The sequence below is a fragment of the Manis pentadactyla genome, chromosome 2, assembly GCF_030020395.1.
Source record: "Manis pentadactyla isolate mManPen7 chromosome 2, mManPen7.hap1, whole genome shotgun sequence".
NCBI lineage: Eukaryota > Metazoa > Chordata > Mammalia > Pholidota > Manidae > Manis > Manis pentadactyla.
The window spans coordinates 113,066,996-113,093,722 of NC_080020.1; the positions used below are offsets into that span (position 1 = coordinate 113,066,996).

The following is a 26,727-nucleotide window of genomic DNA, read 5'->3' on the forward strand; positions in this document are numbered from 1 at the left end:
TCTCCTCTACAATATCTAATCTGCTTTTAATACCCTCCATTGTGCTCTCCAATGATTGGATCTCTGACCGGAATTCATTCCTGAGTTCTTGAATATATTTCCGCACCTCTATGAGCATGTTAATGATTTTTATTTTGAACTCCCTTTTAGGAAGATTCATGAAGTTGGTGTCATTTAAATCTTTCTCAGGATTTGTATTAGTAATTTTACTCTGAACCAGGTTCCTTTGGCATTTTATATTTGTATATGGCGCCCTCTAGTGCCCAGAATCTCTACTCTCTGGAGCTGCTCAGCCCCTGAAGCAATGTCAGGGGTCGCAGGGGAGTGGTAATGGTGCCTGTGGGGAGGAAAGAGTTGTTTCCTGCATTCTGGCTGCTATGCCTGTCTCCACTGCCTGAACCGGTGGGCCGAGCACACAGGTGTAAGCCTCTATGCTTTGTGTTTGTAGTTGCTCTAGACAGATATTCTCTCTGGCTGGCCTAATGCCAGGGTAGGGTTTGCCAGTTTGTGAGCCAGGTGGGGCTGGCCAGGAGAAAGGCGCAGTAGGCTGCATATCACAGAGTGGTCCTTGGAGCTGTGTAGCCAGCCAGGGAGCTGGAGCACCTGAAGATCATGAAAGCTCCCAACCTGCTGGGCAGAGTGCACCTGGACAAGTTTGTATACCTGTCCTTTCTCCTGAGCAGTAAGCTCTGTGCAATCCTTGCTCCTTTAGCAGCCCTCTTGCTAAGGGCTTCCTTGTTAGGAAGTCTCTCAGACTGCCTGCCTTTCTTTTGTCCCAGAGCAGCCGGATATGGATCCCTGCTTTCCACAAGCGGCTGGAATCTCAGTCTCTCCAGGAATTCTGCCTGCCTTAGCTTTCCAACCCCAACATCACGAGAATATCATGCAAGCAACATGAAGTGTAGGTTTGTGCTCCCAGAGCAGATCTCCAGAGTTCGGTATTCAGCAGTCCCAGGCCTCCAGTCCCTCCCTGCTCTGTTTCTCTTCCTCCTGCTGTTGAGCTGGGTTGGGGGAAGGGCTTGGGCCCCGGTAGGCCACAGCTTTGGTACGTTACCCTGTTCTGTGAGGTGTACTCTTTTCTCCAGGTGTATGCAGTCTGGCGCAGTCCTCTTTCCTGTTGCTCTTTCAGGATTAGGTGTATTAATCATGTTTTTGTGTTATATGCGGTTTTAGGAGGAAGCCTCTGTCTCACCTCTCACGCCGCCATCTTTAATCCCTGCCAGTTTGTTTTTAAAGAAAAAAAATCACATTCCTCAGTTTTCAAATTATCTCTCAAAATAGATACTCTATTATAGAACTATATGAAGCAATGCCTTACTGACATTTCAGTAGTAACTTGCTTTATTGGTACATTTTCTTTTGAAATACTGCCATAATTAGTCTAGCTAAGTCCCATATTACTAGCATGGAGCTGTATTCAGATGTAACTGCTTAGAGAATATTGAGGTTGTTGCCCAACACTTTAGAAAAAGCTATGATCTTCCCAGAAACAATGATCTAGTTGGGGGCATGTCATTCTGGGGTATAGTGTTCTTACAAGGCAATGAAGAGGGCAAGGAATATTTAAAGTTACAGAATTAGCATGAAACACCAATTTTACTTAATGCTAAGTCATATAAAACATTCCTTACATATTAAAACAAGCAGATATATTATAAATTAGCCAGATTTTTACACACTGCTACAGATTAAAATAAGCAGATATATTATGAATAAGCAAGATTCTTATGCATTGCTACTGTAAAATAGGACTCTTCACTTTTAACTGCTCCACTATTATCCCCTCCCCCCAACACACATTCACACACACACACTCCTTCCCCATTTCTCCTTCTTTCTACCCCTTGCTCCATGTATGTGTTCAGGCTTCTACCATTAGATAAATATCAGTGAAAAAGTTTGAGAATTAAGGTAATAAAAATATGGTCTTTGTTGTGGCTTGGATTTAAATCCCAGATCTAAAATTTATTAAATGATCTCTTGCAAAGTCTTTAACTCCTTGGGTCTCTGTTTTCTTATCTGTAAAGTGATATTTATCTCTTAGGGTCATAGTAAGAATTAAATAAGAGTATCTGTAAATTGATGCATAGTAGGATCTTAACAAATATCAATCCTGCCTATCCATCTATCACTTCCTTCCTTACATACCATATTTGTACAGAGTAGACTTGTCCTGTGCAACAATGAGGTCTAAAGTAAATACCAAATATGATAAAATGATAGTCCCCAGATAAGATACAGTAACCAATTCTGAGTTTATAATAGAAGCTATTTGAATAGAATTGACTCCGCATAAAAAAATTGAACATGAAAATCAATTTAAATAATTAAGATTTTCTAAACCAGGATATTTTACACTTGGAAATTCTGGTTGCTTACTTTTTTTTTCTCTCAGTATTAAAATTGCTGTTTGAATATAAGAAAATGATAAGTTACATTTGTATTGTAGTCATTGTTTAATCTCCTGGTATATCAGTTTTCTGAAGATATAGTAAGAAAGCTGGGTATGGTGCACACCCTAGTCAGTGGAGTACTGGGTGTTTAAGTATCTCAAAAAGAGAAATAAGTACTTCTTGAGGAAGTACTTCTTAACTTCCCATGATAACTAATAATAAAACATAGGCTTCTTTAGGTGTGACAGTACTAAAGAACAAGATTTACAATGTGAAATAATGCTTGTCTTCTTAAAATCTACTTTTATTAGTTTGGGAACTCGTTGCTTGAATCTACTTGGTTTCCAACAGTTCATGGGAGATAATGATATGACATCAGACTTAGTTGATGAAGGAAAAGAATTAATTAGACGAGGTAAGATTTATCTTTCAAAATGAATGGTTAAGTGCTAAGACTCAAAATGCAAAGTTAATATTTGTATAATTTATAATTTTTAATCTCTAGAAATTAATAGTTTTTAGCTAAAAATCTACATACAGCCTTCATAGTAAAAATAACTTGAAAACATAAATGATTGTTTCATCTGTCCGTAAGAAATTCTACAGCAGTAATTATTAGTACATGTGTCAGTAAATAATCCCCTTATATGTTGTTGGAGTCATTTTGTGTTTGTCTTGAAACAGATTTGCCAAGTTGAATGCAACTACACAATTCATTAATTTAAACAGTCATCAGTTAAATACTACATAAGAAATCATTCAAGTGTTAACAATCTGTTAGAATATATGACCTTCTCCTAGTATCTAATCTCAAAACTGAATGTAACACATTTCTTGATGTTGAGATAATGGTAGGACGGGAAAAGAAAAATGAAACTTGAGTTTTTGGAACATTGGTTCTTAAATATTCTCTCTACATGTATCTGGAGCTTTTGTGTGTGATCATTATTTAAATGTAAGCCATAATGTGTTGAGGCTTTCAAATAAATTAGTATAGCCTTCCCATGTTCTCATAAGAAGGTAGCATCCAGTTAATTTAATAGTTCTGCTTTTTTGCATTATCTATCCACTGCTTTTTGCATCATCTGGAGTTTCATATCCAGTCCTGGTCAAGATTTTTAAGAGTGAGACTGATAAGGTAGAAGGTACTTAGAAGACAGCCAGAATTACAAGTCTGTGGAAAAAAGCAAGAATATATATAGCCTGAAGAGAGTAAGGGAAAAGGCTGTTATACAGAAAGAAGACAAGTATGAACTTAACTTAGAAGAGAAGACATAGAGAAAAGAGAAGCTACAGAGAAACAAATTTCAAATTACCATGAGGAAGAACTTTTCTAAACTACTATAACGTTTTTAGGAAAACTATTTAGACAAAGCTAAAATGCCATCTCCCAAGAAAAATAGAAAGCTATCCTCTATGAGTAAGGAGGCCTCTAAGTTCTTTTCCAACAATAACCTATTACCTTTGACTTTGTAGTAATTTAAAGAAAATTGGTCATAGCCTGATACCTTTACTTCAGTTACTCTACATCCTATTAAACCATGTTATACCAAATTTGAGACCACTTTTCTGTCTCTAGAGAAGAGAAAAAGACAAAGGCAAGAAGAAGGTGAAAATCGAAGAAGAGTAAGTACAGTACTTATTAAATTGCTGTTACCTAAAGGCTAATGTGAAATATCATTAAGAATCTTACTGATTTAGAATAATTGGCTAAAGACCGAAGAACAGTGGGAAAATGATAACACATTTTTCAGAAAGGTAGTTTGAATACTTTCAGATATACATACTAAGTTTCCTGTAAGCCCAGTTCTAAAAAGTCACTGATATTAAATTACTTTGTGTCCAGCTTTCAGCACACTCTTGCCTCAGTAGGCGCTTATTAAATATTTGTTGAATAAATTAGTAAATTCATGCAATCTTGCTATTTAAGTAGTTTTGATTACTTTAAAATTATTATGCTTTTTTTGTAATATGACATTAATTGTATTCCTCTTTAATTTTTCTTCAGTCCTCTGTTTGCTGAGGCAAACTAACCTCTTCCTAAAGAATGAAAAGGCAAAAAATTAGAAAAATCTAGTCACGTTGCCACAAATTTTCAACACGGGCTCTATCTATACTGGAGACATGAAGACCTAGAGGAGACATGATAGTTGTCTTCACATATTTAGTGTCTGTTGTGCGAGGGGATACTTGTTCTTTATTTCAGAAGGCATAACTAGAAACTGAGTGGAACCTACTGGACATAGATTTCACCTCTTTATGAGAACCGCTAACTTTCACAGCTTACTAAAATTGCAGTGGGCTAATTACACACAGAAATTTCCATGTCATCTCATAAGAAAGCTGAAAAACTTTTGGCATGGCTATTTTAGAGTGAAACCCTGTACTGCATGGAGGTTGAATTAGGCAACCTCTAGTGTTCCTTTCAGCTCTAAGAATTTGAGTAGAATCCCAGTTAATAACGTTTTACTGCAGTTAAGACTATGCACAATGCCTGTGAGTCATTTCTAATTATGTTTGTATACAACTTTAATTTTGCTACCAAAAATGACTTTTCAGGTCTCTAAAGCTTGTACTTTATTTGGGTGGGAGAAACTTCTGTTAACATCTTATGAATTATTACGAGTTCTCATAGCTTTTAATGTGGTCCAGGTAAACTTACTATAGTCATAGTATGATTTTGACATTTTAGGCAGAAGAATTGAATAACTTAAAATAACCATAGTCAGAAAAAATTTCTATAAATGTTTGTAAAACTGTTTGGAGACTATATTAAAATCATGTAGAAATTAACATTATTGACCTATGATTTTTTAATGACTGTTAATTACACTGATTATCAGATGAATATCTGATGAAAGAGAATTAAATTATGTTATTATACATACATACTCTGTTGACACTGATGAATTACTTTCTGTCAGAGTTCTTTTGTTATATATTAATTTGTGTTTCTATCCTAGGAATGGAAAGAACGTTATGGACACAGTAGAGAAGATTCTACTAGAAACAGAAATGTTCATATTGACTCAAAAGAGTCAAACTTCTCAGATATTAGTAGCAACCGATGTAAGTAGTTATTTTCTAGCTCTCTTAGAGATTTTGTTTCTTATGCTTGCTTGCATAGAGACTGAAATTAGGATACCCATCCAGAAATGCCTTTGTAGAACTGTAGATGTGGTTCTGCAGTGATTTTCGTTTTTCATTCCTCAGTGTGTATAGAGAAAGGGACACTCAAATATGCATTCTGTGGGAGAAGGAGAAATTGGGACAACAAATGAATAGTTGAATTTGTACTCCCTAAATAATACCAGTACTTATCCCTACTGTATTCTGGGAAGATGGTTATTTTTACTATGTACTGGGATATTTTCTTTACTTTTCTATTAGTCGATGTAGGCTATTCAGTCATTTTTAAAATAATTTACTGACTGGCCCATATATGTCAGATACTTTCCCCAGTATACAGGAATACAGAAAAGACACATTTCCTGTCTTTGGGATGCTAATTAGCTTAGTGAGGGACTGATGCAGGCAGAAGACATTTACCAGTGGGTTGAGTTAGGAAACCTCCCTCCATCCTTGACCCTGCCATCTTCTCCTGAGGAGGTGGCAAGAAACCTGTTTTTTCCCAGGACTTGCACCAGGTAGAAGTTTGTCTTTGGGGGAGATGAAGAAGTAGAAGTGCCTGGAGAGTAGAAGGGTACACACCTAATGCTGAAGGAACTCAGCTCAGGTGATGGAAAAAGAGTTCTTTATTGGGAAGGGAGTTCTGTGACAAAGAAATACTTAACCAAGCATTCAAGAATGAACAGTACTCAGGTGAAGGTGTTTTAGGCAGCAGGAAAAATGAGGGACTTGAGAGAACCTTTGGGGAAATGCAAATTTTTTTTCTGTGTCTAGACCCTAAAGCATGAGGGGCCTGATAAGAGGGGAGACTACCAAGATAACTGGGAAGGAAATACTATCATGCTGAGAAGTTTAGATTTTATCCCCAAAATAAGATTTCAGTCTGGAAAGAAGCATGGTCAGGCTTTTGGTTTACAAAGATAAATTTGATGGCAATGTAAAGCATGATTTCCAAGGACGTTAGACACAGAAGCTAGTTTAATGTCTGTTTTGGTAATGCAGTCAAGAAGTGATGAGGGCCTAAAAGAAGTAGTGATCCTAGAGATGAAGAGGAAAGGATATATTTGAATTAAATTTAGGGCAGAAGAAATAGCAGAGAACTACAGTTTTAGATAAAGGTAGTGGGAGGATTTTACACAGAACTTTAGAAGCTTGCTTATCATGCAGTAGGAATTAACAGAGTGGAAAGATCTGGGATTATGAGAGAATGGTTAAGAGAAAACACAGAACTTTAGGATGATGAATTCGAACCTGAAAGGGAATAGACATCCAGTATTGCCAAATGAATGCGGGAGAAGATGAAGGGCAGTCCAAGATGACAAAAGTGTAAGATGTGATAGAATTGGCTTGCCTTGAGTTTTCAAAAAGAACTGTATGATAAAGTTCTTTTGAAGCTATTGGATGGCTCAAAACAACATTGTGAAAATACAGGTTGTTTATAAGAAAACCCTATCCACTTAGAGAAGGGAAAGTTGGTTCTCTAGGTCTGTGCTGACTGAAATGGTAATCATTAGCCACATGTAGCTGTTAAGCATTTGCAATGTCGCTGTTACCCCATGTTGAAATTTTAATGTTTTAAATATATTGGATTAAATTACATGCAGTAAAATTAATTTCATCTATTTCTTTTTACTTTTTTAATTAGCTACTGGAAATATTTAAAGTAAATATGGGGTTCCCATTTTCTTTCTAATGGACACTGTTGATTTAAACTCTTTCCTCTTAGAAAAAAGACTCAGATCTATCTTGAAGAGCTTGAGTTGAGTATACCTTAAAGGGAATCCTAGCCAAGAAATGAGATATAGCAGTTTCTGGAATCACTGTGAAACCAGTTGAAACTTGATTCGATAATGAATAACTTCACCTTTATGATACCATAGTTAAATATTAATTTATTAATTCTGATTAATTCTTCGCATTATAGCTCCTTCTGAGTTTAAATTAGCTACAAGGGAGAACTTTTTCTTATTATTTTTTATCATACCAGTTTGATTTTTAACCTGATTTTTAAGGAACCATATAGTTATCTTTTCTAAATATCATCTTCACAGTCAAAATTCAGGACCTTTGTAATCTTGACTTTTTTTTCTGAGTCCATAGACTGTGACTCATATAGACAATAGAAAGCAGACTTTTTTTTTCTTCCTTTGCAGCAGCATCCAAATATACCAGGGCTAATAGTAGGACTGAAAGGGACCGAATAGAACTCCTCCAAGATGTAGAACCTTTGGATTTTAATGCAGAAACATTCACTGATGATCCTCTTGAATCTGAATCAGGAAGGTAAGCTCCAGCTGTGTCATTTGGCTCCAATATTTCTCTGAATTTTTAATAATATACTGATTTAGTGAGACAAACAGGAAAATATTTTTTACTGATAATAAAAAGCATATTAAGGAACCTTTGATACCTTTTTGTACCTTCTAATCCTTTTACATTTTAAAAATTAGAGCACCTAATGGTGGTAACTGATATCGATATCTTCATAAATAAGAATTGAAATTGATAGTAGGAATCTTAACAATGTTTATATGCCTATTTCTGATAATCCCACTTAGGAAATTTATCATATTTAGCAAGGGCTACATTGCTATGACTGGGCGTCTGTCACTATTCTAGGCACTTTAACAATGATACTGTATCGTATGGTTGTAAATGCAATTGAATTTCAATCAAGAGAGGCTCAATAACTTACCCAGAGTCACACAGCTTCTAAATGACCGAATTAGGCATTTAAACCCCAGGACTCTGGTTACAGTCTGAGCGCTTAGTCATTATGCTGTGTGGAAATAATTAAAAGCAAAATATCATATGCATGAAGATAACTGCTTATAGTATTGCCAATAAACAGCAAAAAAGCTGAAATATTCTATTCAACAATTGAGAGTGGTTATGAAATCTCTAAAGTTCCATTATATGTTTTATGCCTCCCTACCCCTTCTTTTTATATCTCTTACCCTGTCCTATGTGTATTCTAGGCTCTGAAACTGTTGTTGGTTTATTTATAACTAAGTAAATCCCTTTGGAATAATATCTTTGGAGAGTAAGTTTGTTTCTGCTTTTTCAGGTACTGAATAGATTTTACAGTGCTTAAAAATTATGTAGCCAATTCCTTTTAATGTATCCTTGTTTTTCTCTCCTCCTTTATTATTTTGATGCCTCAGATCATTTCTTTATCCACCTTTCAGGTATCAGCCGGGTGGACGATACCTCTCAATGTCTTGCTCCAGAATATTTGATGATGTTTAAAGTCTGAAAGAATTCATGAATAACTAACCGAGATCAGCACATCAGTCTTTTGTGAACACATGTATGCCCTAGAATTTACACTACTCTCAGTGAAAAGTGTCAAAACAAAAAAGGTCCTGAAAATTAATCACATTTTAGTAAGAAGTTACTGTTCATTGACTAGAGTATCATATTTTCTAATAGGAATACTACATACCATTCCTGAAATGTCTGCCTTAGAAGTACAGTTACAGTGGAAGGATTTAATTCATGATAAAGATCAGTATATGTTGAGAACATGTAGTTCAGCTTATTTCATATTAATTTTTTTTAGGAAAGTTTTGTTAAAGGTCCATGAAAGTCCTAAGTCATAACTAAATAATATACAACTTTATTACTGTGATTTACATTTTTGCTGTTTCTAAATATGTTAATCCAGTATTTCCCAAAGAGACAGAGACCTCAAATAATAACCATATTTACAAAACCTGTGTCTTAAAACAATGCTTACTTATCAGACATAACTGAATGTAGAAAACTCTTTTTCAACTCTGTATGCAAATTAGTGAGGTTTTTGCATGTAGAATTAAGATTACACTTCAACTGATAATATCTTTAGCATGTGTACTATAATAGGGTGATGTATTATATTTTTCTTTCAGTCTTTGGTAATAACTGGAAATTTTTATGCTCTTGGTATTATTTGTAAAAAACTTCCATTTCAGAGAAATGTTCACCTTAGCCATTTAGCATATTGATTTACCTATCAATCATTCCATTCAAGGAGAATCCTAAACATTAATAGTAAATAGTGGGGTTTTTGTTAATTGCCAATGAGTCCCAAAAATTCTCTTAATTTTTAAAGGTGCCTGTTTATGCTTTTTGGAAAAGAACATCTGGTTATTATAAAGGTAGATATAAATCTCTTTACAGTTATTGCTAATAGTTAAATTGTGATTTATAGAAAATAGAAAATTATATTAGAATGGAAATGTGTAATAACTTGTTGATTAAACATCCTTATCATTTTAGATAGATTTTTAAAAAATTTTGTGTTTAAGCCAAAGTTAGGTATTATATTTTAAATTATCAGTGTTTTATTGCACAGTGAATACAGTTGAGCACAGCATGCTTGCAGAGTTCTTGAAATGTTTGCAGCTCAGAGAGTCCATGCTGTGGATTCACCCAACGGTGACTATACTTGAGCTTGCCTGTGACAGGCTCACTTTGATGCTTATAATCCTTCCTGATTTTTAATAGTGCTCACTTTCACTTGTAAGTATCCCAGTTTGAAGGTGAATTTATGTAGTCACCCTAACAATGTAATTATGTCTCTTGAAGGTACTCTTTCATTGAATCATAATTTTAAATTGTTTCCTTCTTTACTTTGTGTTATCATATAAAATTGTTAAAGATGCAGTTCTATGCAGATACTGAAAGGAATGAGGAATAGTGTGTCATCCTAATTATCGGCTTTTATTAAATTTTTATGATCTCTGAGATTATATCCCCTTTAAAATAATTAACAGTGGGTAGATTTTACTTTCAATTGAAGGTCATACAGATGCCCCTTTGAGAACACATACACAAACCTAGCCTTTTATTGTTAAGTATGGTTAGCGAGCAGTGGGCCTGGGGTAGAGATAATTTAATACTGCTTGTAATTTCACAATTGATCATTGAATACCTTGGGCAAATTATATAACCTTTCAGTGCCTAATTTCTTCATTTGTGAAATGAAGATGATACTTGCTATTTACCTACTGATCTACCTCACAAAGCTATTGTGAGGGTAATGAGTTTACATACTGGAATATAAAAAGACAAAATATATGTTAGCTGTGCTATTTTTTCCTTGTGGTACTTGAAAGTGTTAGATGGGAATGTAATCAACCCAGAAAGGGGTCCTGTTTTATTTCGGAGAAGCTTACAAGTCCCTAAAGCAAAAACTTTTTTTGGATAATTATTCATCAAAAGTCCTGTGAAAATAGTATTGTTTTATTACTCTGGGTATACTCTGGAATATTTCCCATAAATATAATGTTTCTCATCAGGTTTTGTCATGAAATTCAGATGCTATAGTAGAAGCAGAAAAAGAAATTATTCAATTACTTTTATAATCTATAATGCCCTAGGGTAAATTGTGAATGTGTGAGGGAATATACTATTCTTCTTTATTGTTTTTTATGATTTAATAATTGAAGTGTATATAAATACTTCACAATATAGATCCCTTTATGACTTTTGAGTTATTTCCAAAATAATCTTTAGCTGTTTAAGTGATCCAGAGCATTCAGCTTTTTAAGCAGAATTTGTGTTACAGGTTACCTGTCTAGGTAAACAAGTTCAGAACGTAATGATTTAACCCCTGAAGATTAAGAGTTTATTGCTGGGGAACTAAATTAACATTTGTTAAGCCATCTTGTATAAAAAACTGTGGCAAGAACAAAAGTTTTCTGTTTTGAGAAGCCTTTTACAATGTTATGACCTCTACTGCAAAACATTATTATTGAATTCATATACTTTACATGCAAAGTATATTTCTTGAAGAACTACTTTTGGCAATTACCTTTTGATGTCTTTCTTACATAATAATAGATATCTGATTAAATTTTTAAAATTATTTTTCTAAGTAATTGTTAGGTAAGGCCATTTAATAAGTCAGTAATTTAAAATAACCATTGTAGAAAGTAATAATGAACAGTCTTAATTTCATGAATCACCTGTAAGTTGCTAATTAACTTTGTTACTACATTAACAATTTGTTATTTTCAAAAGTACATTTTTATAAAAATAGTAAAATAAGAAATAAGTTATAAGCTTACTTAATTAGAAATTGCTCTCTTACCAAATGAATACAAAGGGTTTTGGAATAATTACATCATAGAAGAGACCCTCATGTCACAAGAGTGGTAAGAGCCAAATCAAGTAATTTAAGGGTTTTTGCATTTATAAAGAATAGATTAGAGAGTTTGACAATCCAAACCCTCAAAAAAAAAATGCTGCCAACTGATTTATTTTCTGGACTTTCCCATTTGATTAGATAATCAGATCTTAAATTTATGCTGGTTGTGTACCCAATGAAACTAAATGTGGGTAGGAAAGTGAATTTGTGTTTTTTAGGTATGTTTCAGCATATTAATGAAGGAATTTCATTTATGTACAATAACAAACCTCATTTTTTATGCCTTTAGTAGATTCAGGGAATGTTCTTGTTAGTGTGTTGATTACCATCTTAAAGGAAAAATAATCTTTCCATAATTATAATTTGCACTGTTCACTAATGTGAGATTTGTATTTGTGATATAAGTGGACCATGTCTGAAAATCACAAGGATAAGTATATTCACACTAGGATAAACTATATCCCAGAAAAATCTTAATCTCCTTGAATCTCCAAAGTGTAATAGGTCATTTTATATTAAGTTATAAATGTTAACAATAAGTGGATTTAGAATTTTATGTTTCTTTTCTTCCTTCCTCTTTCCTTTTATTACTGCCTTCCTCTCTCACACTTCTCTTTATAGTATGATTTTTAATGTGCTGACAGATTTTTCTTCTGTTTATGTCGTGTGCACAGTTATTTTTCATGATTAGTATACTCAGAATGAACTAGTTATAACCACAAATCCCACTACTTGAATAGCAGTATTGCACCTGAACTAGTGAAGCAGATTTTGCTAGACAACTAAGCAACATCTCAATGTAAATGTGATGTATGCTGGCTCAGTGTGTTGTCTCTTAGGTAAGGAGGGCACTTCAGTAAAATGAATTATTCTCAGTGTAATGTTTTGGCATAAAAATGGATTTCCAAGAACAGTAATTGTTTAAAAAAAACCAAAACATTAAGAACTTTGAGATCTCTTTTTATGAAAAGGACTTCATAAATAACATACAATACTGTGAACATTTTCATTAGAAAAGTTTGGAACACTATAAGAGGGTTACAGGAGGCCTTCTAAAATATAAATTCCCTCTACATAGGATACTTCTTTCCAGCTCAGTAACTTTTTGCTGCTCCAAGACCTGCAAGACCAGGCAGTGTTATTCCCCTGTTCCCACTCCTGGAAACTGGGCCCTGTGAGACATCTTCAGGTGGAGCAGGCACTACCCCTACCCTATCTTTAATCCCACTGCAGTGGGAACATCCCCTCCTCATCTCTCATTCCTTTCATGCTCAGCTGCTTTTCCTAAAGTTTTATTTCCATTTTCAAAAGATCTGTCCATTCAGATTAATTGAAGCCTTGCTGTACTTTTAAATTTGTTAATAAAGCAAGAATACTGGTATGTTCTTCTCCTAGATAGCTTAAAGCCATTTGTTTTTAACATAGTTCCTGGGGAGAATAACATTTTTTTTCCTCTGAAAATGTTTTCTTTTGTAGTTATCTTGATCGCAAATCATTTTGTAAAAGGAGATTTTTGCTGTACATAGTGCAAAAGAGTAGAGAAAGTGGTTCATGTGGCAGACATATATAAAGTCATAATTTATTAATCTGACTGTACAACACCATTTTGAGTTGGTACTATTGACATAAATCTTACCAGCCTAGTCACTCTGAACTGTATTTCTAGAAAGAATGCTGGCTAGCATCTTCTCTATGTACTATACAAGTTGTAGGGGAGAGACTGTATTTATTTTTTTAAAAGCAATCCAATGGATTTGTTTTTGTCCATACTTTGAAAACACTTAAAGGATTTCTCTCATTTTAGAACATAGGAAACATGTGGACATATCTTTTAAATTACTGTAATCAAATATATATTTATAAATTATAGCATTGATAAAAGATCTCTAATATTGATGTTGTTACTCTCTGGTATTTAATTTTTATAAAATGTTTTTGTAGTAACTAATTGTAGTATTGCTTTTAAGTAGTTTAAGAGTCTTTCTCAAATAAGTTCTGCCTGGAACCTATTTCCTTAGGGCAATATTCTAAAGTTCAGTAGTCCAGTGTGAATTTGAGATACTCCTACATCTCTTCAGTATCTTTTTATATGTACCAGTATCTGAGCAAAGTATACCAAAAGCCCAATTTCTGTGTTATATTAATAAGGTACATATTATTTATCTAATTTAGTGGATTAGGTGAAATAGAAGATAAATTTTCTCACATGTACATCCAATCATAATTTTTCAAAATGTTCATTCTGTTCATTTTGGTGCATGATGTCAAACTGATCTGTCATCAGCCATATTACCTGATACATAGTGATAAATATTTTCTTATCTAACTAATGGGATGTAGATTTAACTCTTTCTCTGCATATTCTTACTACATTTTCAAATATATATTTGGAAAAAGCTGCAAAGTGCTACTTATAAGTAAGTTAGCATTTTTGGCCTTTTCTATGCATAATGTTCTTTCAGTTTGGTTTTGACAAACGTGGACTTGCAGTTGCCTTGTTGTATTTTAACTTATTGTGATGCAATGAATTTTTGAAATGTTTATTTGATTAGCTGTTAAAATATTGGAAATGATGTAGCTCTGCATGAAATAAAGTACATTTCTACATGTTCCCAAGAGTTTTGCTGATTATTTTTGCATTTCACTGTGTACCATGTTTAAGATTAAATTCTTTTAAGTAGACTGAGGTATTCTTTGTTCTTTACAAATTCATTATCATACATTATGAAATAAATGTTTTAAGATAAATAATAAAATACCTGTACTTCAGGTTTTACATTATTTTATCCTGTTTATAACTAAAAGAAGTAATTGTTATAAAAATTAAAGCAGAGATCAGTGAAAATCACTGAAGCCAAAAGCTGATGTTTGAAAAGATAAATAAAATTGATGAAATCCTAGCCAGGCTGACAAGAAAACAGTTGCTTCCCTATATACCAAAAGAACCTTTGAAATCTGAAATTAGAAGCACCATCATTTATATTAGCCTCAGCTAATGCAATAAAATAAAAGTATATTTTAAAAGATATACAGAAATAAAAGTTACATCGATTTAGAAGAGATAAAACTGCCTTTGTTTATAGATGATGTAATTGTCTGTGTGTAAAATCCAAAAGAATTGACCAAAATAACTCCTGGAACTAAGTGGTTATAGCAAGGTTTCATGATACAGGGTAATACAAAAAGTCAGTCACCTTCTTATATACCAGCAATGGTTAAGTGGAATTTGAAATTAAAAATACAGTACCATTTACATTATAAAACACCCCCAAAATTGAAATACTTAGGTATAAATCTAATATATAAGATGTATATAAGGAAAACTACAAAACTCAGATGAAAGAAAACTAAATGATTTGGATAAATGAGAGGGATTCCATGTTCGTGAATAGAAAAAATGTTGTCAAGGTGTTAGTTCTTCCCAACTTGACCTATAGAGCCAATGCAATCCCAATCAAAAACCCATAAGTTATTTTGTGGATATTGACAAATTTGTTCAGAGATTATATAGAGAAGCCAAAGACCCAAAAGAGACAACACAATGTTCAAGGAGAAGAAAAAGTCAGAGGACTTACACTATCCAACTTTAAAACCTACTATAAAACTACAGAATGGGAGCCAAGATGGCAGCGTGAGTAGAGCGGCGGAAATCTCCCAAAACCATATATATTTTTGAAAATACAACAAATACAACTAATCCTAAAAGAGAGACCAGAAGATACAGTACAACAGCTAGGCTACATCTACATCTGCGAGAACTCAGCATCTCCGAAGGGGGTAAGATACAAACCGCAGCCCTGCGGGACCCGAGCATGCCCCTCACCCCAGCCCACTGGCAGGATGAGAGGAGTTGGAGCAGGGAGGGAGTGGAAGCCCAGGACTGCTAAATACCCAGCCCTAGTCGTCCGCACCAAGAACGCAGACACATATTGCATGGTGTGCTGGATATTAGGGAAACGGAACAGTAAAGCCTGCGAGCAGGTCCCCCCAGCTGGCGCCCCTGGGACAAAAGAAAAGCGAGTGCTTTTTGAAAGTCTTAAAGGGACAGGGGCCTCACAACTGGATGGCAGCATCCCGTCACACTCAGCACAGAAGCTGGGAATCCCGGGGAACTCCAGGCGCCCTAATCTCCTGGGCAACAGTGCAGCTCTGAAGCCCCTCATGTTGATAAACAGCCTCCCATCCATTCCCCCTCCGGTGTGGCTCTGCCATAACAGGGGAGAGGCTGTGCCCACAACAACCGCCCAGAGCCTCCTCCGCAGCCGCCCGGGCCAGACTTAGAGGTCCTGCTGGCGCGCGGCAGCCCAGCACAGGCAGAGGAAGCCGGGACAGGGTGCGAAAGGTTGCTGTTCTCGCAGGAGAGCACACTCGGTGCCCCTGCCTCTCCCTGCAGGGCTCTGGGCTGCCCTGATGGCTGCCCCACTCACGGAGGCTCAGGAAATGAAACTGGAAGCTGCTGCCCATGTGCAGTACGTCGTTCTCCCAGCTGACATGCGGCAACTGCCTATGACTACCTCTATCACCATGAAAAGGCAGAAGAATTTTATCCAGTCCACAATTACCCAGACAACCATGAGAGGGAGCCTGGGGAGATAGATTTAACCAATCTTCCTGAAAAAGTATTCAAAATAAAGGTCATAACCATGCTGATGGACCTGCAGAGAAATATGCAAGAGCTAAAGGATCAAGGTAAGAGGGAAAATACAGAAATAAAACAACCTCTGGAAGGACTTAAGAGTAGACTGGATGAGGTGCAGGAGGCCGTTAATGGAATAGAAATCAGAGAACAAAAACAGAGAAGCTGAGGCAGAGAGAGATAAAAGGATCTTCAGGAATGAAAGAATATTAAGAGAACTGTGTGACCAATCCAAATGGAACAATATATGCATTAGAGGGGTACCAGAAGAAGAAGAGATAAAAGGGGATAGAAAGTGTCTTTGAAGAAATAGTTGCTGAAAACTTCCCCGAACTGGGGGAACAAATAGTCTCTCAGACCATGGAGGCCCACAGAACTCCCTACAAAAGGGACCCAAGGAAGACAACACAAAGACACATAATAATAAAAATGGCAAAGATCAAGGACAAGGACAGTATTAAAGGCAACCAGAGAGAGAAAAAAGGTCACCTACCAAGGAAAACCAATCAGGCTATCATCAGACTTCTCAACAGAAACCTTATAGGCCAGAAGAGGATGGCATGATATATTTAATGCAATGAAACATAAGGGCCTAGAACCAAGAATACTGTATCCAGCACGATTATCATTTAAATATGAAGGAGGGATTAAACATTCCCAGACAAGCAGAAGTTGAGGGAATTTGCCTCCCACAAACCACCTCTACAGGGTATCTAAGAGGGACTGCTCTAGATGGGAGCACTCCTAAAAAGAGCACAGAACAAAACACCCAAATATGAAGAATGGAGGAGGAGGAAAAAGAAGGGAAAGAAATAATCATCAGTCTGTGTTTATAACAGCTCAATAAGCGAGTGAGGTTAGACAGTAAGGTAGTAAACAAGCTAACCTTGAACCTTTGGTAACCACAAATCTAAAGCCTGCAATGGCAATAAGTACATATCTTTCAATAATCACCCTAAATGTAAATGGACTGAACGCACAAATCAAAAGACACAGAGTGATAGAATGGATAAAAAAGCAAGACCCATCTATATGCTGCTTACAAGAGACTCACCTCAAACCCAAAGACATACACAGACTAAAAGTCAAGGGATGGAAAAAGATATTTCATGCAAACAATAGGGAGAAAAAAGCAGGTGTTGCAGCACTAGTATCAGACAAAATTGACTTCAAAACAGAAAGTAATGAGTTAAAGAAGGACATTATATAATGATAAAGGGCTCAGTCCAACAAGAGGATATAACTATTATAAATATATATGCACCCAATACAGGAGCACCAACACATGTGAAACAAATACTAACAGAATTAAAGGAGGAAATAGAATGCAATGCATTCATTTTAGGAGACTTCAACACACCACTCACTCCAAAGGACAGATCCACCAGACAGAAAATAAGTAAGGACACAGAGGCACTGAACAACACACTAAAACAGATGAACCTAATAGACATCTACAGAATTCTACACCCAAAAGCAGCAGGATACACATTCTTTTCAAGTGCACATGGAACATTTTCCAGAATAGACCACATACTTGGCCACAAAAAGAGCCTCAGTAAATTCAAAAAGATTGAAATTCTACCAACCAACTTCTCAGACCACAAAGGTATAAAACTAGAAATAAATTGTACAAAGAAAACAAAAAGGCTCCCAAACACATGGAGGCTTAACAACATACTCCTAAATAATCAATGGATCAATGACCAAATTAAAATAGAGATCAAGAAATATAGGGAGCCAAATGACAACAACAGTACAAAGCCCCCACTGCTGTGGGACGCAGTGAAAGCTCTCTTAAGAGGAAAGTATATAGCAATCCAGGCATATTTGAAGAAGGAAGAACAATCCCAAATGAATAGTCTAAAGTCACAATTACTGAAATTGGAAAAAGAAGAACAAATGAGGCCCAAAGTCAGCAGAAGGAGGGGCATAATAAAGATCAGAGAAGAAATAAATAAAATTGAGAAGAATAAAATAATAGAAAAAAATCAATGAAAGCAAGAGCTGGTTCTTTGAGAAAATAAACAAAATAGATTACCCTAGCCAAACTTATTAAGAGAAAAAGAGAATCTACACACATAAACAGGATCAGAAATGAGAAAGGAAAAATCACGAAGGACCCTACAGAAATACAAAGAATTATTAGAGAATACTATGAGAATCTATATGCTAACAAGCTGGAAAACCTAGAAGAAATGCACAACTTCCTAGAAAAATATAACCTTCCAAGGCTGACCCAGAAAGAAACAGAAAATCTAAACAGTCCAGTTACCAGCAACAAAATTGAATCGGTAATCAAAAAACTACCCAAGAGAAAAACCCCTTGGCCAGATGGATTTACTGTGGAATTTTTTCAGACATACAGAGAAGAAATAATACCCATTCTCCTTAAAGTTTTCCAAAAAATAGAAGAGGAGGGAATACTTCCAAACTCATTCTATGAAGCCAGCATCACTCTAATACCAAAACCAGGCAACGACCCCACCAAAAAAGAAAATTACAGACCAATATCCCTGATGTACATAGATGTAAAAATACTCAACAAAATATTAGCAAACATAATTCAAAAATATATCAAGAGGATCTACACCATGACCAAGTGGGATTCATCTCAGGCATGCAGGGATGGTACAACATTCGAAAATCCATCAACATCATCCAGCACATCAACAAAAAGAAGGAAAAAATCGCATGATCATCTCCATAGGCGCTGAAAAAACATTTGACAAAATTCAACATCCATTCATAATAAAAACTCTCAACAAAATGGGCAAGTACCTCAACATAATAAAGGCCATATATGACAAACCCACAGCCAACATCACACTTAACAGTGAGAAGCTGAAAGCTTTTCCTCTAAGATCGGGAACAAGACAGGGATGCCCACTCTCCCAACTGCATAGTACTGGAGGTCCTAGCCATGGCAATCAGACAAAACAAAAAAATACAAGGCATCCAGATTGGTAAATAAGTTAAACTGTCACTATTTGCAGATGACATGATATTGTACATAAAAAGCCCTAAAGACTCCACTCCAAAACTACTAGAACTAATATCTGAATTCAGCAAAGTTGCAGGATACAAAATTAATACACAGAAATCTGTGGCTTTCCTATACACTAACAATGAACTAATAGAAAGAGAAATCAGGAAAACAATTCCATCCACAATTGCATCAAAAAGAATAAAATACCTAGGAATAAAACTAACCAAGGAAGTGAAAGACCTATACCCTTAGAACTACAAGACACTCTTAAGAGAAATTAAAGAGAACACTAACAAATGGAAACTCATCCCATGCTCTTGGCTAGGAAGAATTAGTATTGTCAAAATGGCCATCCTGCCTAACGCAATCTACAGATTCAATGCAATCCCTATCAAAATACCGACAGCATTCTTCAATGAACTGAAACAAAATAGTTCTAAAATTCATATGGAACCACTAAAGACCCTGAATAGCCAAAGCAATTCTGAGAAGGAAAAATAAAGTGGGGGGATCTCACTTCCCAACTTCAAGCTCTACTACAAAGCCACAGTAATCACGACAATTTGTTACTGGCACAAGAACAGAGCCACAGACCAGTGGAACAGAATAGAGACTGCAGACATTAACCCAAACATATATGGTCAATTAATAGATGATAAAGGAGCCATGGACATACAACAGGGAAATGACAGCCTCTTCAACAGCTGGTGTTGGCAAAACTGGACAGCTGCATGTAAGAGAATGAAACTGGATCATTGTCTAACCCCATACACAAAAGTAAATTTAAAATGGATCAAACACCTGAATGTAAGTCATGAAACCACCAAACTCATAGAAAAAAACATAGGCAAAAATCTCTTGGACATAAACATGAGCGACTTCTTTATGAACATATATCCCCAGGCAAGGGAAACAAGACCAATAATGAACAAGTGGGCCTATATCAAGCTGAAAACCTTCTGTGCAGCAAAGGACACCATCAATAGAACAAAAAGGTTCCCTACAGTATGGGAGAATATACTCATAAATGACAGATCCGATAAAGGGTTGACATCCAAAATATATAAAGAGCTCACACACCTCAACAAACAAAAAGTGAATAATCCAATTAAAAAATGGGCAGAGGAGCTGAACAGACAGTTCTCCAAAGAAGAAATTCAGATGGCCAACAGACACATGAATAGATGCTCCACATTGCTAGTTATCAGAGAAATGCAAATTAAAACCACAATGAGATATCACCTCACACCAGTAAGGATTGCCACCATCAAAAAGACAAACAACAACAAATGTTGGCAAGGTTGTGGAGAAAGGGGAACCCTCCTACACTGTTGGTGGGAATGTAAATTAGTTCAACCTTTGTGGAAAGCAGTATGGAGGTTCCTCAAAAAGCTCAAAATAGAAAGACCATTTGACCCAGGAATTCCACTTCTAGGAATTTACCCTAAGAATGCAGCAGGTCAGTTTGAAAAAGACATATGCACCCCTATGTTTATCGTTGCAGTATTTACAATAGCCAAGAAATGGAAGCAACCTAAGTGTCCATCAATAGATGAATGGATGAAGAAGAGGTGGTACATATACGCAATGGAATATTGTTCAGCCATAAAAAGAAAAACAATCCTACCATTTGCAACAACATGGATGGAGCTAGAGGGTACTATGCTCAGTGAAATAAGACAGGCGGAGAAGGACAGGTACCAAATGATTTCACTCATATGTGGAGTATAAGAACAAAGAAAAAACTGAAGGAACAAAACAGCAGCAGAATCACAGAACCCAAGAATGGACTAACAGTTATCGAAGGGAAAGGGACTGGGGAGAATGGGAGGGAAGGGAGGGATAAAGGGGGAGGAAAAAAGAAAGGGGGCATTAATATTAGCATTTATAATGGGGGGGCACAGAGAGGGTTGTGCAACACAGAGAAGTAGTGATTCTATAGCATCTTACTACACTGATGGACAGTCACTGTAAAGGGGTTTGTGGGAGTGACTTGGTGATGGGGGGAGTCTAGTAAACATAATGTTCCTCATGTAATTGTATGATTAATGATACCGAAATAAAAAAAAAGAAGTAGGCAAACCAGGGACTACTCCCATTCCCCACCCCCACAAGGCTCTCCTCTTGAGCCTGCCTGCACTACCTTCTCAAATGTGTACTTTCACTTTAATAAACCTGTTTTCACCTGTTTGAAAAAAAACAAAAAAACTACCTTATGGGATTGGTGAGAGAAGAGACTAATGGATCAGAAATAGACCCACATAAATATTGATCTTTAAAAAAGGAATGAAAGCAATTCAATGGAGAAAGAATATTCAAGAAATGCAAGAACAACTGAACTATCACATGCAAGAAATGAATCTAGACTGACTTTATAACTTCCATGAAAATTAATTTAAAATGGGTCATAAATCTAAAACTAACACAAAACTAAAACTTATAAATTATAACAGAAAACATTGGTAACCTTTGTCATGGCTATGAGTATATCACACAAAAATGGTGTGTATATGTGCAAGATACATGTACAAGAATTTTCATAGCATTATTCACAACAGCCTCAACCATAAACAGTTCAATCAACAGAATGGGCTTATTTCTCCAACATGAGGGAGATATATATATATGAATAACTAAATGAAAATGAATTACAGTTATGCAGCAACATGGATGCAACTCACATAACGTGGATCAAATGGAGCCAGACATTTAAAAAATCAGTGTGATTCCACTTACATTAAGTTCAGAAACAGGCAAAACTAAATTGTAGAATTGAAATATGAATACTTTGGAGTAAAACCATAAGAAAAAGGAGAAGATTACTAGACATACATGTCGGGCTACTGCTTACATTTGAGGAAGAGGAAGGGATTAGTGATTGGGATGGAGCACAAGAGAAGCTTCTGGATTGCTGCCTGACTTTTCTTGGTGGTGGTTTTTTCTAGGTGTTGACCTTGTAATGAATTGCTGAGTAGTACATGCTTTTGTGTGTGTGCTTTGCTATATGTACCTTTTGTTTAATAATAAAATATAGAGTTAAGTTACATAACTTACCATACATGTTGGGAGTAGAGGAAACTGCGTTATCATGTTCTAAGGTTATGGTAATATCCGGGAGGAGTAAAGATTCTGCTTAAGCTAGACTTTGTTGATGATGCATGCTATAATCTCTTAGGTAATAATTTAAAGAATAGAAATATAATATAGCTCCAAACAGAGGGAAGATGGAATGATATAAAAATCTAATCAGAACAGCAAAAGAATCAAAATAGCCAAAAACTAAACTTCATTGTTTAGAAATACATACCTAGTTGGGCAAACTACAAAGAAAGTCATGTAAAGCGATTTACTATTCAAGTCAGGGTAGTGGTTCTGGTAGAGATGGACATTCAGGGGTATCATTCAGAGAGACTTTGATCCAGTAAGGGCAATGTTTTGTTCCTTCACTTGGGTGGTTTCTACAAGCATGTTTCTGTTTATACCTACTAACTATATATTTATATCTGATGCACTTCTCTGAATGTGTCATTATTTCAAAATATAAAAGATTTCTAAAAAAGTAGATGTCTGTAAATCACATTAATAGTTGAACAAAGTAAAGTGACATCATCTCAGATGCAGAAAACATTTTGATAAAATTAAACAATCATTTAGATTTTTTTAAAGTTGTTTTTTAAAAAAGCTAGCATTGTTTTCTGCTGATAAACAATGCATATCTATCTATGTATAGCTGGACATGTATATCTATAAACCTAAACTGCCAATATCCTAAATGCTTCATTCAGGCTTTACCTCTGAGAACCTGAACAAGCCAAGGATGCGTACCATCACCACTTCTATCCAACATGGTTTGTTCCTTAGGTGTTAGGATGAGAAGTAAGAGGTCTAAGGATGAGAAAAAAAGAAACATGCTTTTATTTACTGTGACATGGTTATATATGGGGAAGATAAAAAAAAGCACCTTATTAGAAATGATAAGAAAGTGGCATCTCTTAATGTGGTGGTGTTTGGGACCCTTGAACCTGGTTGTCAGAGATAGTGAACCTGAACCTTAGACTAATACTTGTTAAAAAAAAAAAAAGTTGGGGGAGGGTAGCATGATGACTTATACTACAATACTCATCAGGGTGGCTGTGAGGATTACAATCAAATAATGTACTTGAAAAGTGCCAAGCATAAGGCTGACCCACAGGAGATACTCGTTAGGAAACAGCAAGCATCCACCCTTGTGGTTAAGCTCACCCTCTTCTTTTTGGGCCATATCCAGAAGTCACTTCTCAAAGGAGCCATCCCTACTTAATTTTTTCTCCTTCGAACTTAGTACCACCTAACATACTATATGCTGATGCTTGTTTCTCTACCCAAACATCCCTAAAACAGTCACTTCACACAGTCTTGGGAATGTGGTACACTGGTTAACATTCCAGCCTTTTCTGCTTACAAGCCTGAAATGAGTAGATATTACCTTCAGAAATTGGGGGGAATCTCAATCTGTGAAATTCCCCTGCTCTCGTTGCCTTCAGTCCCTCCAACTCAGGGACAGTGATGGGTAACTCACTACTTCATCATTGGCTAAAGTCACAGGTCACTCAATTTTACTTCGTTCTGTTCCTTTGTCTTCTCAGAAATGTCTTGATGATGGGAGTCACAAAGATTGATTTTTGCAGAACTGAGACTTGACCATTTAAGACTCATTCTCAAGCTTTGCAGTCATGACACTTAACTCCTAGAAATTCCACTCATCCAAAATTCAAAATAAAGAAACTACTCATCTTGAACATGACATCAAGGAAGAAAATCATGCCTGACTGCCTCATTTCTTTAAAGGTGTTACTCACCAGTCAAGGCATTTCTTAGATACTGTCTTCATAAAATTTTTCATCTACTTCATCTCTTCCTCTAAACTTCTCTATACCACTGACCTAGCACTTAATTTTGTGCTTTTTCTTTTTCATTAAATAGATGTATTGGGTACTTAATATAAGCCAGGCAATGTAGGTATTTGAGCAGAGAATGAGAGATTGAAAAAACAACCCCCTCACCAATCTTTCCACTTTTCTTAGCCTCCTCCAGCAAGATTGAGGAGGGAACGTGCACTTTTACAGTATGTAAACAGGGCCTAGCACGGTTTCTGCAAAGCTCTCTCCCCCCCATATTAAATTAATGTTTATATTTTCATTTGCTAATTTCCAAAAATTTATGCCATGTGCCTTGAATTTCTCAATACTATTCCATGTGATACTTCAATTTTTTTTTTTTTACAAAAGCTGAACTTTCAAAATGTGTCTCACTGATTTACATAAAATTGATAGCAGTGCACAGGCAGAATCACTATATTAACTGCTAGGCTAATTAGATTGTTTCAACATTTTCATAATGCCAGCCTTTTTCTTTTGAAATGCTTAACACACTGTTTAATTTATTATTATTTGCATTGATTTTTCTCAATATCTGCTTTCCCTGTCAAACTGTAAGCTCCGTGAAGGCAAAGACCATGTTTTCCTTGGTCACTAATAGATCCACAGAAGTTCTCACAGTGTGTATGCAGCACACAATAGGCACAGGGTAAACACTTATTGCACTACCTGAAGATCAAGATTTATTAAAACGCTAGACCAAAGTATAAGTCACGTCTTTCTTCATTAGTTTTTACAGTTATTGAAACCTTTGGTATTGTTCCAGAATAATTTGGAAAATGATCCTGATTTGATCATTGAATTTAAGAAGGCTCCTTGGATTATTCTCCATGTGCATTAAGCTGGCTGGCTGCATTTTTTTTTATGCTTTCTCTGATCCAACAGAACACCCTCATCAGACTTACTATAACCTAAAACTGTACATTTGGTCACATTTATTTTCCCCTCATCATCTCGTGTCATTTTGGAAGAAACCTGTTCTGTCCATCACACTGCTGAGATGACAAAACAACTTCATCTCTCTTGTCCCCAGTAATGATCCTTACAGCAAGGATTTGCTTTCTTAGGACGAGAGATTTAACAAGTTTTGTCCCAACATTAGTTCATTTCATCTCCTTTCTCCTGAACCGGTTTCAAACATAGCTGAACCATTTAAATATATATTAATGGTGGTATACCCTGTGGCCTTGTTAGGGTAAGTGCCTGTTGCCTTCTCTCTTCTTCCAGAGAAGCCATTCTCAACCCTGGCTGCATGTTAGAATCACCTGAAGAGCTTTGAAAGACTACTTACATATTGGCCCCATGTTCGGAATATTTTATGCAATTTTTTTATGGTGAAGTCCAGACATAGATATATTTCTAAAGCTCCCCAGGAATTATGGCTCACAGAATAGAGACCACTCCTTGCATCACTCTCCAGAGGGCAGAGGGCAGATGACAGGGCTGTCTCCTCAGGATTCTCTAAGTGTTGGGCCTTTACTTTAGCAAAAGGAGGTCATATCGCTGATTGCTGATCACTCAGTTATTGAGTTCACTGCCTGACTCATGGGCATGGAAAGTGGGAATCTCACTTTCCAGTCAATGCTGTGGATCCTGAAATCCACAGTGTAGAATCTGTCAGGTGGGGTATTTGTCAAATGCTGTATAAACCAGCATGTGTTTAAACATTATTAAAAGAAATGTAAATGATCCCAATAAAACAAACTAAAAGTTCAAGTGAAAGCTGATACAGGGCCTTAATCCTCAACAGGGTTTTTGGGATCTGTGTCACAGAAGATGCTCTTGGTGGCATGGAAAAGTACAAAATTCTCATTCTCTGGCCCTTAAGCAGTAGCCCCAGGCAACAGTGACTTTTTCCTTAGAATTTTAAAAAATCTTAATTGAGGTATAGTTGGCATACAATATTAGCGCATGATTTCATTTATATGTGGTATCAAAAAAAACAAAGCAAACAAAACAAAAAGCAGAAACAGACTCATAAATACAGAGAACAAACTGATGGCTGCCGGAGGCAGGAGCAGGATGGGTGAAATAAATGAATAGGATTAAGAGGTACGAACTTCCATTTACAAAATAGATTAAGTCATGAGGATATAAAGTACAGCATAGGGAATATAGCCAATAATATTGTAATATTGATAACATGATAACTATACTTACTGTGGTGAAGTGTGGTGACCTTTTTGAAGGATTTGCTGTCAGGGGAGTGTGAAGACATCCGTTGGCCCCATAGTTTAAAGCAAGAGGCCAGCAGATGTCACTGGCACACAGCTTTTAGAGTGGTTTGTCTAAGGGGAGGTGCTGTTCCTCCACTTGTGGTCATGGGACACTGTCGTCAAGGTGCTTATAGCCCCAGAAAACAAGTCCTACACTCAGGTACATTTGAGAGCAAAGTTAGCATACAATTGAAGGTCATACAGAGCACCATGGATGACTTCAGGTTTAACCCACAGAGAGAGATCAGAGACACCAGCAGTAGCTCGTAACATTTCCTAAAGTAAGAAGAGCATTGAAAGATGGGTAAGACTTAA

The 26,727-nt window shown here is 36.0% G+C and overlaps 1 protein-coding gene across 6 annotated transcripts in view; it reads left to right on the top strand.

The window, feature by feature from the left end:
• LMBRD2 (LMBR1 domain containing 2) overlaps positions 1 to 26,727 on the top strand; it is a 67,445-nt gene that overhangs the window by 36,521 nt on the left and 4,197 nt on the right. For 2 of the 6 annotated variants that reach the window (XM_036932104.2, XM_036932109.2), the window contains 7 exons: positions 2,705 to 2,808; positions 3,973 to 4,019; positions 5,357 to 5,462; positions 7,676 to 7,805; positions 8,687 to 8,710; positions 9,616 to 9,661; positions 12,734 to 14,271. In XM_036932104.2, coding sequence (XP_036787999.1) covers positions 2,705 to 2,808; positions 3,973 to 4,019; positions 5,357 to 5,462; positions 7,676 to 7,805; positions 8,687 to 8,710; positions 9,616 to 9,661; positions 12,734 to 12,877 — 601 coding nt within the window. In that variant the 3' untranslated portion in view covers positions 12,878 to 14,271. Of the gene's footprint in view, positions 1 to 2,704; positions 2,809 to 3,972; positions 4,020 to 5,356; positions 5,463 to 7,675; positions 7,806 to 8,686; positions 9,662 to 12,733; positions 14,272 to 26,727 lie in introns of those variants that run through there. The other 4 variants (XM_057495805.1, XM_057495808.1, XM_036932107.2 and 1 more) reach the window with 4 other exon arrangements.